General features: G+C 39.0%; 1 protein-coding gene across 1 annotated transcript; it reads left to right on the top strand.

The window, feature by feature from the left end:
* The first annotated feature begins 130 nt into the window (after window positions 1–130).
* On the top strand, window positions 131–15,132 carry Nkrf (NFKB repressing factor). Its single transcript, XM_063246327.1, has 4 exons — window positions 131–148; window positions 492–812; window positions 10,632–10,762; window positions 12,179–15,132. Exons 2-4 carry the CDS (start codon window positions 547–549, stop codon window positions 14,134–14,136), a joined length of 2,355 nt encoding a protein of 784 aa, XP_063102397.1. The 5' UTR covers window positions 131–148; window positions 492–546; the 3' UTR covers window positions 14,137–15,132.
* Window positions 15,133–16,658: the final 1,526 nt, after the last annotated feature.

Raw genomic sequence — 16,658 nt, 5'->3', positions numbered from 1 at the left:
CCGCTTATTACGGTAGTTGATCAAAGGCCTGCAGCCGTCAGAGGAAGGGAAAAAGGTAGATATCGCGAGATTTTGCGACGGGATTTCGAAGTTAGGGAACAGCCCGGGCGCCTGCGCACTGGTCTCACCACCTCAGGGCCGCACGCGGGTAGGTAGAGCCCAGAGGGGGAGCGGAACGTGCTGGAGACTTTTTTTTTCTTCCCGCTGCTCGAGCAGTACGTGGGTCTGCCGGTCCGAGAAGGTGCGGAGCGCCCAGCCTTACTCGACTTTCACGGCTGGCGTGTAACCGCGGAGGGAGCCTTGCCGCTCCTCCACGAGTTGGCGGAGTGCAGCAGTCGCGCACCCCAGTGTCTGGACGTGAGCTTGTGCTCCCTTGCCTTTTAACGGTAGCCCCCACGCACACACTCCAGTCCCCTAGAGTTGGTCTTGGCGCCTAAGCGCGCCCCTCCTCATCCAGCCCCTCCCAACTGATCCTGGTTCCTGCTGGCTAGCTCTATCGCAGGCAGTCAGCTTCGTCCCTGAGGTCCCTGCTTGGAGGCGGAGAAGATGGCTGGAGGACGTCTACTGCTGGGGGGCGACTTCCTGTCGCCGCCGCCGCTGCCCCCCCTCCCGCCACCGCCGCTGCCGCCTCTCCCGCCGCCCCCGCCCGAGCCTGTGCTGGAGCAGTGGCGCTATAGCCACGAAAGTGACTGGCAGTGGGCTCTGCGGCGTAGCTTCATCTGTCGGCACCTGCACAGCTATCCCGGGGCTGCCCTCGACCAGCTCCTTGCGCTCTCCGCCGCCTGGACCAACCACGTTTTCCTGGGCTGCAGGTGAGAAAGATGTTAGGGGATAGGGAGAAGCATCGGTTTTGGGGGGGGGGGTAGGGACGAAGGTGAAGGATCGGTGATGGATGGAGGCTGGGTTAGGAATAGGGATGGGGGAGATCAGTGATGCTGGTTGGGGTAAGGAAGGGAGTGGGATGCAGATGATGGTTTGGAGGCTGGAAATTTGAAGATGCTCAAGATACCCAACGCTTTACTACTGCCCGGGGGGTAGAGTGACTGAAAGTGGTGGCAGGGAATGACACATAACAGCTAGAAGGGTGCAGAGATCAACGGCCCCTCCTGGACCAGGGATGGAGATAAAGCAGCTCTTGGGAGACGGTAATTAAGAGGTAGTCATTGTGGTTGGTGACGGTATTAGAAGGCGTGAGAAATGAATAGCAATCCTCAGACCTGCGTAGGAACTTCCAAAGATGCAGCATCCGCAGAGAATATTCCATGGGGCTGCGGGGGAGGGGGACCCCGCAGTTCTAATCTTAGGCTTCTGGCCACTATCTTCTTCCACTTTCATTAGATAAAACATACCCCTCTACTTGAAATTCCCCAGCTGGGTCTTTCTTACTGTCTGTCTGCTCCTGGGGAGGTGGCATGTATCAGGTCTCTGAGGCTGTGTGCCAGCCTTGCTTGTAGATTTGCGCATAATGTGTCTGGACTCAAACAAAGAAATGGATATATCTGTTGAAAACATAGATTGCTTTCTTTTTACCGTAAGTGGAATAAGAAAGATTAACATTTGGCATTTGGTCAGGTTTTTAGAGGAGTGTGTGTGCGTATGTGTATGTGCGTGTATTTGTTTTCCCCTTTTCTGGAACCTGGTGGCTCCTGAACAGGCCTCCTTGAAAGCTCTTAGCCTTCAATGGAGACTGCAGTATGGTTCAAACGCAGTTTTTTTTTTTTCTTTTTGGACAAGCTATTTGGACCTCTGTCCTTCAGAACTCCCAAATTTCCTTTACACTTGATTAATCATTCCTTTGACAGACTAGGACCTTTTTTTTTTTTTTTACATTCCTGCCTAATGGTCATTTTTTATTGGGAAGTATGGAAAATATCAGATCCAGTTCAATTCTGGGAATGACTATAAAAATGCAGAAAAATAGGATTGTCCAGACCTACAATTAATTGTTGAATATGGTAACATCCAGTGTGACACTTTGATCTCATTACAGAAATGTATTTTTTCCTATCTGCTGTAGAGTAGTAGTATAATTTGTACTTCTAGAAATAATGAGCATTTCAATGGAGGAGCTGGTTGCTGTTGGGGAAGCCTCAGTAATTAATAGTTAAATCCAGTTGACCTTCACCTAACAGTATTCTTACAGTTGAAAATGTGCCTTTATGATAATGGTAGTCTACTTAATACTACAGAAGACCATGGGGAATTGGAGTCCTTAAATCTTTTTTTATTTTTTATTTTTTTGTCTTTTTGAGATGGTCTCACTATGCAGTGCAGGCTGGCCTTGAGCTCACTTTATAGCCCAGGCTGGTCTCGATGATCCTCCTGCTTCAGCCTCGCAAGTGCTAGGATTAGATGTGCCACCATGCCTGGTCAGAGTCCTTAAATCTTAAATAGAGGAGAATAACCACCCTTTGTTCTGATAATAAAATTGACCTTCCCTCTAGAATGACAATTTCGAGGAAAAAAAGGATTTTACTTTCTTGTTCACATCATCATCCTCAGTGCCTAGAATAGCTACACAATAAATAGGCGTAAATGTATATAGCTTAATAACATAGAATACATTCTAAATATTTGTGATTTCATTTAACAGCAATCTTGAGAATTTGGTATCTCATTTTTTTAGCTAAATCGATGGAAGCTAAAAAGTTTACTGACTTGTCCAAAGTCCTACAATTAGGACTAGGACCAGGTCTTCTGATATCCTGTCTGATACTCTTTCCACTGAGACACAGCTGCCATATTTGGGAAGGATGGACCAGAAATGAAAGCAAGTACTGACATAAACCACGTCATTTTATCTCAGGATTTCATTCTAAGAACAGCAGCCTTACAGACAGCTAGAGCAACAACACAAACCAAGCCAGTGGTTGTTAGCATTAAAAACTGAAGCATCCGGATGTTTTTTGTGTGCATGCTTATGCATCCATGATAGTATGTCTACTAACTTCATATTACATTGCAGCTAAGTCAGTTCATTTGGTACAAGGATTGCCATAACATTATCATATAGCACAACTGAAAAGCAATGTTTGCATTATATTGATAATTTAGATATAGGAGAAAGAGGGGCTGGAGATTTAGCTCAGCAGCCTAAGCACCTGCCTTGCAAGCAGGCGGTCGTGAGTTCGATCCCCGGTAGTGATTAAAAAAAAAGATATAGGAGAAAGAGAAGGTCTGATAATCTTGGGAACTAGAAAAACAGTGCAATCTTGCACTTTTCTCAGACTTCATATTCTCATTTGGAGATGAGTAAAATCTATATTCTCCTGGTTGGTGTTAGTGTTGATGTTTGCAGGGCTCTTGTTTTCTGTGTCGAAATACTTTTCTCTCCAGCAAACTGCAGAATGCATTATGACATCATCCTTTCTAAACTTAAATTGTTAATTTGTTTTTTTGTTTGTTTTGGTACTGGGAATTGAACTCATGACCTCAAGCTTACCAGGCAGGCACTTGTGCCACTGAGCTATAAATCTTAAGACCCTGTTATTTCACTCTTGTTGGTAGTAGTGGCAGTTTCTATGGAACAAGTTTGAGTATCTTCTTGACTTTATAATTGTGGTTCTCACACTTAGCAGGCCTCAGAATCACCTCTTAGGCTTGTTAAAACACAGGTTGCCTGGGCCTACCCCCAGGGTGTATGATTCAGGTTCAAGGAAAGGCCCCACAATTTGCACTTCTAAGTAGTTCCCAGGGGGTGTTAGTGTTGCTGCTACTCCAGACAAGACACTCTGAAACCCATTGCTCTATAGGTTAAAATAAAATTTATTTCCAGGCTGTATTTTAGTAATTTCCTCCCTGATTGTCCAAGTATCCAACTGAAATTATTTCTCTTCACTTTTTGTTTCATAAAAATGAACAATTTTTCTGCAAGCAATCTCCATGATGCTGTCTTACAGCTAATGAATAATTAGTGTAGTCTTCTATTCGACTACATATACAACACTTAATAGTCCATAGAAAGCCTGAGGATATACATGATTTTTACTTACAAATCGTAGTATGTTTGTTTACTCAGTAGTGCTGGATATTGAACCCAGGCCTCATGCATGCTGGAGCGTGCTCTACCACTGAACTACATCCCTCTTTGGTTACCCGGAGCATTCAGTTTTCCATTGTTGACCAATAGGATTAGGAGAAAAATGGCCTGTTTATCTTTGATGAAATGTTGCTTAATAGAGAAAATGTATCTTAACATGAAATTATCTTTTCTCCCCTGATTATTTATTTCTTTTTTTTCCCTTATTGATAGAAGACTAGTGTTTAGAAAGTAGATGCAAATTGGGTTTATGTTATCAAACTGACTTTGCCCATAGTTGTATAGTACATGCATACATCAATTATTTACTCAAAACTGTTCATAAAACTCTAAATATTATACTTTAATAACATAACCAGATTACTGATGAATCCTTCAAACTTTCCTACTCTATCTTTATAAATATTTAATTTTATGAACAGTTTTGAGTAAATAATTTTATACTTTAAAACCCTAACCTTTGCTTTGATTTCAAGTTTCAGTAGTTTAATAGATTTGTTAGATAGTTTATAATGATCTATTATTGAATATTTGTTAAAAATTCAAATGCCATTGTATAATGTTGTATGCTTATATTAGACTTGCCTTAAATATTCTTTGTATTATATTCCATAATATTGAACACTGTATAGCCATTCAAACTCATGTGGGAGCCAGGCATGCATGGTGATGCATGCCTGTAGTCCCAGCACTTGGGAGGCTAAGGTAGAAGGATTACAGTGAGTTCAAGGCCAACCTGAGTTACATAGTGAGTTCAAGGCCAGCCTGAGCTACATAGCAAGACCCTGTCTCAAATAAAAAAGGAAAAAAATCTCATGTGGTAGTGATCTCAAGATATAGCTCAGTGGTACAGCATGCCTAGCATGCCTAGCATGCTCAAATCCTTGAGTTCAATCCCAGCACTGCAAAAACAAAACAACCAAACTCATGGCAATGAGTGAAGAAAAAATGTATATGATACAGTAGATTTAAGAACAACATGCTCACCACCACCAGATTGCAAATCACAGATGAACAATTGATGTTGGGAGGAAGTATGGAAAAATACAGGAAAAGGACTAAAAAAAAACTATAGTGTTAGTTATCAATAATTGATTTTTTAGATGCTTTCTTAGTGGGTTTCTTTCTTAAAAAATATTTTTCTGGAGTTTTAAGTACACTATGGAAAAAACAAAGGGGATGACTAATGAAAGGTTTTCTGCCTTGGCTTATTTCAAATTTGTAAAGCTACTTTATCCTTGATCAGTCATTCTCTGGATAATTTTAGAAATAGAGATGATATCTGAGTGGTCTTATTAAAGGCCCTAGTTTAATATTTGCATAAGTCTTTGAATAGTTAAATGCTGGACACTGTGTGATCTTTTCCATTCTCGTTCCTAGTATCTGGGCTTTGGTATCATGACTTCCTAATAAAGGACAGAATTTGACTGTGTTGGCAGCCTACGCAAAGATTTATTTTTATAGCCTATGGGAAATATTTGGAGACAATTGTAATGAACAGAGAGCAATACATAGATATAACAATTACCAGTGTTGGAAGAAACTTGGGAGAAGAGTATGAATGGAGCGAGTACCAAGTGCATCATTCTTATGTGCCAGGTGGCATTTGTACTATTTTTAGTTACATACTTGGAATGAGTCTCTAAATGAGGTTCTAGAAAACTGACTGGAATTCACTTCATCTTATTTTCATAGTCCTTTGCTTTCATCTCTTATTTTGGAAATTGGACTCCCATATCTGAATGGAAGTGATATGGAGAATGTATGATGTTTTAGACTATACTTTCTGACTTTCAGATAAGAGTGAGAATAAAATTACTCTTGATATTTAAATGCTGATGTTAGCAGCAGAAGTTAGTAGGAAGTGCAGGTTATTACTGAGCCAGCTTCTGATAATCTGTTAGTTAAGGCCACCTTTGCAAAGAAAGATGTCTGCTGGTTGTGGAAATTATAGTGCTGGAAATGCAAACTGTTACCTTTCTTTTGAGTTCAGAACCTGTTCAGGTGAAGTTTTGGTTTTCTTTTCACAACTTCCCAAATGCAACCCAAGACTAAATCAATACATACCCCTATCTTTTTTTTTGTTCCCAGGCCAGGGAAGTGTTAGAAGGTAGAAAGAAAAAGAAGAAGAAGAAGAAGAAGCATTACCTGGGATAACAAAACACACTTGAGCCCATGCTTTAGTTTCTCTGTAGTAAAATGTTCCTGTCAGCCAATCTGTTCATAAAGAGCTGTTTTTTAAAAAACAAATTGTATATATAAGCAGTTTCTTATGGTAAATTTCAAACACACAGAAGTAGAGTTTAACACATCTCCATCTATCCAGCACCCATCTATCCAGCACCCAGCAATGGTGCAGTCTGTCATGCTACCCTTCCCATTGCACCTCTTGTGTTCCTAGTGTTTTGTTGGCGTTAGTCTGGAGTATATGAGAGAAAATCCTAACATCATTTCACCTATAAGTACATAAATATCTTGCTTCCATATTACATAAGCGTTTTTTAAATAGTCAATATTTTTCATACTAAAAAATTAGAAGTAATTTCTTTTTTTTTTTTTTTTTTTTGGTCTTTTTCGTTTTTATCGGTACTGGGGATCGAACTCACGACTGGCTGCTTGCAAGGCAGGCGCTTATGCCGCTGAGCTAAATCCCCAGCCCCCAGAAGTAATTTCTTTAAAATCATCCAGATATCTAGTTCATGTTCAATTTTCTCCATTTGTTTCAAATGTCTTTTTATAGTTGGTTTGTTTGATTCACAATCTAAGCAAAGTCTGCTCTTAAATTTGATTGATTTCTTAACCTATAATCATTCCCCGTGTGCTTTATTTTCATACTACTTAGTTGATAAAGATACTGCATTGTTAGAGGTTTTTCACAGTGTTACCTCATTCTGGATTTGACTGATTATTTTCTTGTGATCATGTTTAATATGTTTCTGCAAGTTAGGAACTTGACTGGATTCAGGTTCAATTATTTGGAGGGCAAAAGTACTTTATAAATATTGTTGTGCATGTTCCCTTGTATCACATCAGAGGATGCATGTTTCGTTGTCCCATTTTCAGTGATATTGAGATAATTTCAGCTTTCCGACATCAAAATTTTAATTGAAATCTTATTGATATTGTTATAGATTTATATGCAGTTGTATGATATAATACAAAGAAATATTCAGTACTCTTTACCCAATTTTCCCAGTGGTAACATTTTGTATAAATTATTCTAATTTCACATCTAAGATAATAGCATTGTCATCAACTGATCTTACTCCTGTTTCTTGCATTTTATACATGTGCATTTCATTCTATAACAATTTAATCATACGTAGATTTTTGGTAATTTTTATAGGGCTTTTTGTTGTTCGTTTCTTTGTTTGTTTGGGTAATGCAAAGGATTAAACTCAAGACCTTATGCATCCCCAGCAAGTACTGCTACTAAGCTACAGCCCCAAACAGTGTGTAGGATTAGGGTTGCACAGGGTCTCATTAGATAGTTCAATGTGGCCTTGAACTCACTATGAAGTCCAGGATGGCCTCAAACTTACCTCATGCCTCAGACTTCTGAGTGCTGAAATTATCGGCATGTGCCACCACACCTGGATAAATTTTCATTTTTGACAAAGGGTTCTGCTGTACAGTCTAGAAGCTTTGAACTCAGGATTGTCTTGCCTCAGCCTTCTGAGTGCTGTGGGATTACACATGTGTTCCTCCCCAGCCATGTGTAGATTATTGTATCCACCACCATAGTGAAGATACTGAATATTCCTGTTTTTAATATGTTTTCCCATGTTTTTAATAAAAGTTTTCTACTTTCACATTTAAGCATTACAGTGTTACATTTTTGAGTTAATTTTTGTATAAGAGTTAGATTGCGGTTGGTTTGTTTGATTTGGTTTTGCTTGTAGCACACGGATCCCTAATGTTCTTTTATGACTATATCTGTCTGTTGCCACACTCATACACACTGTTGTATGTATCAATAATTCCTTCTTGTTGCTGATTAGTGTTCCAATGTGTGTGTGTGTGTGTGTGTGTGTGTGTGTGTGTGTGTGTGTATCAGAGCTGAACCGTTGAAGGATGTCTGGGCTGAGTTTGATGAGGCCTATTAGACAAAGTTGTCATGAGTGTTCGTGTTTTAACCTTAGTGTTCATTTCTCTGAAATGTCCAAAATGCACTTGCTAGGTGTGTAAATGATGTTTAATTTTATAAGATGGTGACAAATTGCTTTCAGAGTGATGGCAACCTATGGCACGCATGCCACAGTAGGCTGTTAGTCATCGAAAGCTCTAAAAGGTTCACCATCACTGAACTGTACCATTCTATATTACTATAGGCAGTGTCTTGAGGGATCCAGTTTTTCTGTATCCTTGTCAGCATTTAATGTTGTCACTGTTTTTCATTTGGACCATTCTGATAGGTCCATGATGATTTTATACTGGATTTCCCTGATGACTAATGATACTGAGCATCTTTCCATGTGCAGTGCCTATATACTGTTTGGTGAAATGTTATATAAATTTTAAATTTTGTTTTGGGGCTGCGGTTGTAGCCTAGTGTTAGAGCACTTGTTTACATGTACAGGGCACTGACTTCAAGCCGTGGCACCACACGTATACAAAAGTTTGTTTTATTCAGTTTGGGGATGACCAGTTTTTTTGTCAAGTGTGTGGTTTACAAATATTTTCTCCTGGTCTTAGTTTGTGTTTTTGCAGATTCTTTCAAGAGCAGAAGTCTGTTTTTTTTCTTTTTTAAATTTTGATATGGTCCATTATTTACTATTTCCATTTATAGTTCATACTTATGGTGTTAAGTCTAAGAACTGTTAGCCTAGCCCTAGATCCTGAAAATTTTCTCTTACGTTTTTAAATAAAAAGTTTCCTAAGTTTATATTTAAGCTCATGATGCATTTTGAGTTCATCTTTGTACAAGGTATGAGAGATTATGTTTGGTTGATTTGATTTGGTTGGCCTATAACTTCCCACTTACTCCAGGACCATTTGTTGCAAAAACTATGCTTCCTCCATTGAATTACTTTTGTGCTTTATAGTCAGCCATCAGTTTGAGAATATTTGTGTAGATCTATTTCTGGGTTTCTTGGTTGAGACAAGGTCTTGCTATGCAGTTCAGGCTGGCCTTTAACTCTAAGCAATCCTCCTGCCTCAGCCTCCCAAGTGCTGGGATTATAGGTGTGCACCCCCATACCAGCTCACCCAAGATTTAGCAGCCATTTATTATTTGACTATAGATTGCAAAATGGTAATAGTGTATCATTCATTCATTAGCTGGAATGCTTCTAGAAAAGAGATTTTAAAGCTGGTGTGGTGGTGCACTCCTGTAACCCCAGCACTCTCGAGGCTGAGGCAGAAGGATCCTTATAAGTTCGAGACTAACGTGGTCTACGAAGTGAGCCCAGTGCACCCTAAACTGTACAAGGAGACCATTTTTCAAAAAGACTAATAAAAGAAAGAAAGAAAAGAAAAGAGATCTTCCTCGACTCTTTGGTTGCTTTGAGATACAGTTTGTATGGGAATAGACAGTATAAATTCTTCCTTTCTTCCTTTAATATTTACTTACTTGCATAATAATGACTTGATTTCCTTCATCCTCCAAAGGTGACCAATAATGGGTTAGTAAGTATTATGAACTACTAGATTTCAATCTATTTGACGTGTTTTAATTCATTTTGGTTACTGTCTATTGCTACTCCAATTGACTCACATTGCCAGTAGAAGTCTATTCAGATTAGCTTCTGCGTCCATTTGACACAAGTACTATAATCTTTGACAACTTCCTTGATTCTAGGCTCAGGATCTTTTGGGCTCATCTTAGACATTTCCTGACCCCTGTTTGAAAGGACTGATTTCTTGAAGGGCCCTGATTCTTTTTCATAAGAAATAATGGGGGCTAGGGATTTAGCTCAGCGGCATAAGCGCCTGCCTTGCAAGCAGGCAGTCCCTGGTACCAATAAAAATGAGAAAGACAAAAAAAAAAATGAAAAAGACAAAAAAAAAAGAAATAATGGTGACCACAATCTGAATTTTAGCAACTCAGGAGCATTTAACACTCTCAGTATTTCTACAAATATATAAATATAATTATTTATATATAGTATGTATGTGAAAGGAAAAGGTAAATCACGAGTTTATACTGTTATTTTCAGCTCATACTAAAAATAAGGCCTCGTGTAAAATTTCTTGATTTTGATATTTTGTATGTCTTATGCTTAAAAATCTTGATTGCAGCCTGGCATGGTGGTGCACGCCTATAATCCCAGCACTTGGGAGGTGAGGCAGGAGGAGCATTGCAAGTTTGAGACCAAGCCTGTGCTACAAAGTGAGCTCAAGGCCAGCCTGAACTACATAATGAGACCTTGACTGAGAAATACATAATCAATCAATCAATCAATCTTGATTGCTAATGAATACATAATTACTCACTTGATAGGTAAATATTTTAGAGTGACTTATTTAGTTTTATAGCCAAGATAACCTGCTGATGGTCCTATGGAAGCAACGATAAGACTATTCTTTTAGAAGCTTTTTCAAAAACTACATCTTCACCTGCTTTAACTGTAGGTTATATTAACTTAAATAGGTACAGCCCTCGCTTGATGGAAAAAATTATGCAAATGGCTGAAGGTATTGATATTGGAGAGATGCCTTCATATGATCTGATGCTGTCCAAAACTTCCAAAGGTCAAAAACGCCACCTTTCAACATATGACGGTGAGTATACTTGTTTTAGTAAAGTGGGATTTGAAGAAACAGTGCACCTTTTTAAAATGATATGAGTTTGGTATATGGCTTTCATAACACTGGTAACATTGGTTGTTACACACAGACAAAAGTTTTTTTTTAATTTGGGTATGGTTTTTTAATTAATTATGTTTATTGGTAAATTTTAGGTATACATAATGCTCACAAGGTACAGTGTTTTTTTTTTGAGGATGCTAATCAGAACTGAACACTAAGAATACTGAAGTTGTACTATAATGCTATCCTTAAAGTCTGTGCCATGGAACCTCCCTTTAACTAGAAAAACCTTATACTATGATCATTTGAGTATCTCAGTAATTCAACTCCTTCAGATAGGTCCAGGATAGACCAGTTTTCTACTGAGCCATGTTAGAGGAAGGAAGTGCTAGTGGCTGATAGAGTCTCAGCAAGTTCTTCTTTAGATTTGACGTTCCCCCACAAATCATTGGTTTCTGGATGTTCTTGAAATAAAATATAGCAAATATCTTTTCATATAGAATAGTACAAAACTAACATTTTGAGTTTGAAAATTGTTGGAATTTGTTTAAGTCTTTTTTTGAAAGAGGGTCTCACTATTTTGTTCAAGGTGCCGTTGGGCTCACTTTGGAGCCCAAGGCTGGTCTTGAACCTGCAATAGTCCACCTCCCTCAGCCTCCTGAGTGCTGGGATTGCAGAAGTGCGCCACCATGCCTAGATAGTTGGAATTTTTTGATAGTTTTTTCCTTTGATTTTTTTTTTTTTTTTTTTTTTTTTTGAGACAGGGTCTCACTATGTAGTTCAGGCTGGCCTTCAACTCACTCACTAGTCTAGTCTGGCCTCAAACTCACAGTGATCCTTCTGCCTCAGCCTCCTGAGTGCTGGGATTACAGGCATACGCCACCACACACTGCCTTTTATTTTTTAGTCACAACTATGCAAAACACCATCATGGAGTTGCTCACCTCATACAAAAGAGAAAGGTTTTGTAAATGTTTCTGGTTATTGTTGCATTAGAATCTGTACCATTTACATTCCTTCCATGACCTTTTCTGCACAGATAATAAGACCTTTTCTAATACAGGTACAGAGTACATTTCACCTGTGCTTTCTTTAGCTCACTATGTAAAGGAATCTACCAGTCACGTGTGGTGGTTACCCGCATAACTGATTCCAAGGTGTATTTCGTACAAAGGTCTTTCCTTATGCATGGAAGAACAGGGAACCTCCTGCATTATGGTAGATTTTTACATTGATGTGAGTCCTTTCACCAAAGTGACTTGCAGTTTTTGTGATGGACACATTGTCCAATGGTGCATATTGTAAATAATAGGGCTGGTATTGTTTTCCTGCTTGGCTCATTTGAAATATTTCCATTTTAATGAATTGTAAATTTCACTCATTCTATAGGTCAGAATCCTCCTAAAAAGCAAGCCGGTTCCAAATTCCATGTGAGACCTCGTTTTGAGCCTGTACACTTTGTAGCTAGTAGTGCAAAAGATGAAAGACAGGAAGATCCTTATGGCCCTCAACCAAAGGAGGTAAATGAACAAACCCATTTTGCCAGCGTGCCAAGAAACATGTACCAAGATTATACACAAGACTCTTTCAGTGTCCAGGATGGGAATTCTCAGTACTGTGATTCATCAGGATTTATTTTCACGAAAGACCAGCCTGTAACAACCAACATGTATTTTGACAGTGGGAACCCTGCCCCAAGCAGCACTTCACAGCAGGCAAACTCTCAGACAGCTCCTGAGCCTTCGCCATCACAGACATATCCTGAGTCAGTGGTAGCCGAGAAGCAGTATTTTATTGAAAAATTAACAGCGACTATCTGGAAGAACCTTTCTAATCCAGAGATGACTTCTGGATCTGATAAAATTAATTATACCTATATGCTAACTCGTTGTATTCAGGCATGTAAGACAAATCCCGAGTATATATATGCTCCCTTAAAAGAAATCCCTCCTGCCGACATCCCCAAAAATAAAAAACTTTTGACAGATGGTTATGCTTGTGAAGTTAGATGCCAGAATATCTATTTAACTACAGGTTATGCTGGCAGCAAGAATGGGTCCAGGGATCGAGCTACTGAGCTAGCTGTAAAACTCCTGCAAAAGCGTATTGAGGTTAGAGTTATTCGGCGAAAATTCAAGCACACAATTGGAGAGGACCTTGTGGTGTGCCAGATTGGCGTGCTTTCCTATGAATTTCCTCCAGCTCTGAAACCACCAGAAGACCTGGCGGTGATGGGCAAAGATGCTTCTGGGCAACCCATTTTTAATAACTCTGCCAAACACTGGACCAATTTTGTTATTACAGAAAACGCAAATGATGCGATTGGCATCCTTAACAATTCTGCCTCGTTCAACAAAATGTCAGTTGAGTACAAATATGAGATGATGCCAAATCGCACATGGCGTTGCCGAGTGTTTTTGCAAGATCATTGCTTAGCTGAAGGTTATGGAACCAAGAAAACAAGTAAACATGCAGCTGCTGATGAGGCTTTGAAAATTCTTCAAAAAACACAACCTACTTACCCATCTGTCAAAAGTTCACAGTGCCATTCAGGCTCTTCACCCAGAGGATCTGGGAAAAAGAAAGATATAAAGGATCTTGTAGTTTATGAGAACTCTTCCAATCCTGTGTGCACACTGAATGACACAGCTCAGTTTAACCGAATGACAGTTGAATATGTCTATGAAAGGATGACAGGCCTCCGTTGGAAATGCAAGGTGATCCTAGAGAGTGAAGTCATTGCAGAAGCAGTTGGGGTGAAGAAAACAGTCAAATATGAAGCTGCTGGGGAAGCTGTGAAAACCCTCAAAAAGACCCAGCCAACTGTCATTAACAACTTGAAGAAAGGAACTGTTGAAGATGTGATCTCAAGAAATGAAATCCAGGGACGCTCTGCTGAAGAGGCTTACAAACAACAAATCAGAGAAGATAACATAGGAAATCAACTACTGAGAAAGATGGGTTGGACGGGTGGTGGTTTAGGGAAATCTGGCGAGGGCATACGGGAGCCTATCTCAGTCAAAGAGCAGCATAAGCGGGAAGGGCTTGGTCTTGATGTAGAGAGGGTCAATAAAATTGCCAAGAGAGATATTGAACAGATCATCAGAAATTATGCCCGCTCAGAGAGCCACACAGATTTGACTTTTTCTACAGAGCTGACGAATGATGAGCGGAAGCAAATACATCAGATTGCTCAGAAGTATGGGCTCAAGAGTAAGTCTCATGGGGTGGGCCATGATAGGTACCTGGTAGTAGGCAGAAAAAGACGGAAGGAAGATCTACTAGATCAACTCAAACAGGAAGGCCAAGTAGGGCATTATGAGCTTGTTATGCCCCAAGCAAATTGAGATCTTACTAATTTATTTTGTAAATGCCTAATGAGGCAGATTTATTAAATGCTACATGTTCTGGTTGCAGAGTATATTCTTAAACTGTTTCACCTTGTCCATTTCATATAGTGCTCTATTAGATAGTGGAAGCTAAAGAATTCTATCCACTTGTATTAGCTTAATCCAGCAGATGATATTGTGCAGTCACTGTTTGTGTCTTTGACATTGCTGTGCCCCTCAGATTTTAGAGGTTCATACAAGTAAGAACACATCCAAATGGAATTTCACCCCAAGAAATTCATGTTAAAGGGCATAGCACAGCAATCTGCTACAATATGTAAAGTCGCTATTGACTTCAGTAAAACAACAGTTTTAATTCCACACCTACTGAAAACGTCAGATCATTTTGTATTATCTATTTTCATCTTTGTGTGAAGCCAGTATAGAATGTTTAACAGTAAACTATATGTGTAAATGTCCTTACAACTAAATGATGTAAAACTTTCTTAAAGTAATTTTAGTGTTCTTTTATTTATAACTTCTACATGTGATTTCCAGAATATTGGAAGTGATTTACTGTATCTTGTGATATATGGGTTTTAACAAATTCTAGTCTTCATGCTGAGAGAGCACTACTTGAGAGAGCGGTTGAAAAGTTTCAAAAACTTTGATTCAACCTGAAGAAAGGAAGCTGGAACTGTTTGTTCTTGGTGCCTTGCAGAGAGACTCACAGCAACTCTTCCTTGTAGCTTTCACACAGTTTGGATACACAGCACATCCAGGGCAACCACAGCTGTGGTGGAGCTTGGTAAAAGACTGAAGATACATTGGTGCTTTGATGAAAAAAGGTCAGTTGGCTGGTCCCTCTCTCAAAAAGCTTATTAAGCCCCCAAAGCCAACTTTGTAACATATTTAAAACCGCTATTTTCGCTTATTTCTGGAATGTAAAAAGAAAGTGTATAAAAAGAATTAGTGTATGCTTCCTGAATAAAAAAGAGCCAAAGTTAATCAAAATGGTGGTGTGCTCATTTCTGGGCAGCAGCCTAGTAGAAACACTTCGGGCGTTTGGAGAAGGGAAGTGGTATTTGCAGAAAATATCTCAACCCCAGAGCACATGTGTATCAGCATAATGATTTAGGAGATGGGAAAAAATAGTTATCAGTTACCCATCACATTTTTTCCTGTGCATCTACATGCCAGCTTCAAATCGAGCTGATCACTGTTACGTGATTTTGGTTTTGTATCTCAGGTAAACAAGTGTAAACTCACCTGTAACAGCACTGATGAATATTAATAGTGATAGTTAAACATCAATGGAATAATGTTGAAGATGATTATGTTTGTAGTGTCTTAAACACTAAGCACTGTGCTTGATGAATAAGTAGCCCACAATATGTAGTAATTTTCTTTTTAAAAATATTTTACACTAAGATTCTATAGTTAAATGACTTTTAAAAATATGAAAGGATTAGCCTTTATACTTGGATCTCCCATAGGCACTTACAGTGACTGACAGAGTGTGTGGTATTTACTTTCTTCCAACAGTATGTGTCCTTGTTTGACACAGGGTTTTATATGTAGTCCAGGATGGCCTTCAGCTTGCTATGTAGCCCAGGCTCACCCCTGAACTTGATGTTTCTCCTGCCTCAGTCCTAAGTACTGTGATTTACAGGCATGTGCCACCACATCTGCTTTATAATTTGTTTTTAGCCTACAAGGGTTATCACCAACCTTGGGAAGCTGTGATTTAGTGAGTTAGTAAAACCTGTCTTTGATTCTCTTAACAGTGGCTTTGAAAATCATGGGATGTGAAAGCTGTATTTGTTTCTCTCTTTGGTTTTTCCTTCCCAAATTGGGTTTTTTAGAAGAAAGGTAGGGAAATGTTACATATAAATCAGATTTCTTTAAATGAGCCCAACAGAAGATGAATGTAGTTAAGGTTCTCAAATAATTAGGTCAGGTATGTACAAATTTGGTTTCTGATTTTGAGGGGGCCATGTTCCCTAACTTCACAGATCAGCTGTGGTAGATGCAAAATTAGAGCAGTCACTTAACTACTTGAGAATAAAATGATTTTAAGAAATGGGGTTGGCAAGAATGCACTACTAAAAACTTTATTCTATTTTGTTTTTGGTCGCTGTATTTTCCATTTCTTTGAAATAGCAATCATTGTTTTACAATTTTATTTTTGTTTTTTGAGACCAGGTCTCACTATATATTTCAGGCTGGCCTAGAATTCACCAGGCTGGCCTTGAAATTGGTGGCTGTCCTGCCTCAGCCTCCCGAGTCCACAGCATAGGCATGCACTGTTGCACCTGACAGCAGTCATTTTTAGCCTAGCAATCTACTATAAAACCTATACAGTATACAAATAGTTTCAAGTTTTATTTGGATCATTTAAATTATTATACTGAGGAACTCTTCAATTTTATACATATATACACATGTGTGCATATATATATGTATATATACATACATAGATATACATTTGTATATGTATATACATATATATATATATATATATATATATATATATATAC

The sequence above is a fragment of the Cavia porcellus genome, unplaced genomic scaffold (assembly GCF_034190915.1).
Source record: "Cavia porcellus strain 051 isolate PalLab524CR breed Dunkin Hartley unplaced genomic scaffold, mCavPor4.1 scaffold_3, whole genome shotgun sequence".
In the NCBI taxonomy this organism is placed as follows: Eukaryota; Metazoa; Chordata; class Mammalia; order Rodentia; family Caviidae; genus Cavia; species Cavia porcellus.
This window is presented reverse-complemented; position numbering and strand designations above follow the sequence as displayed.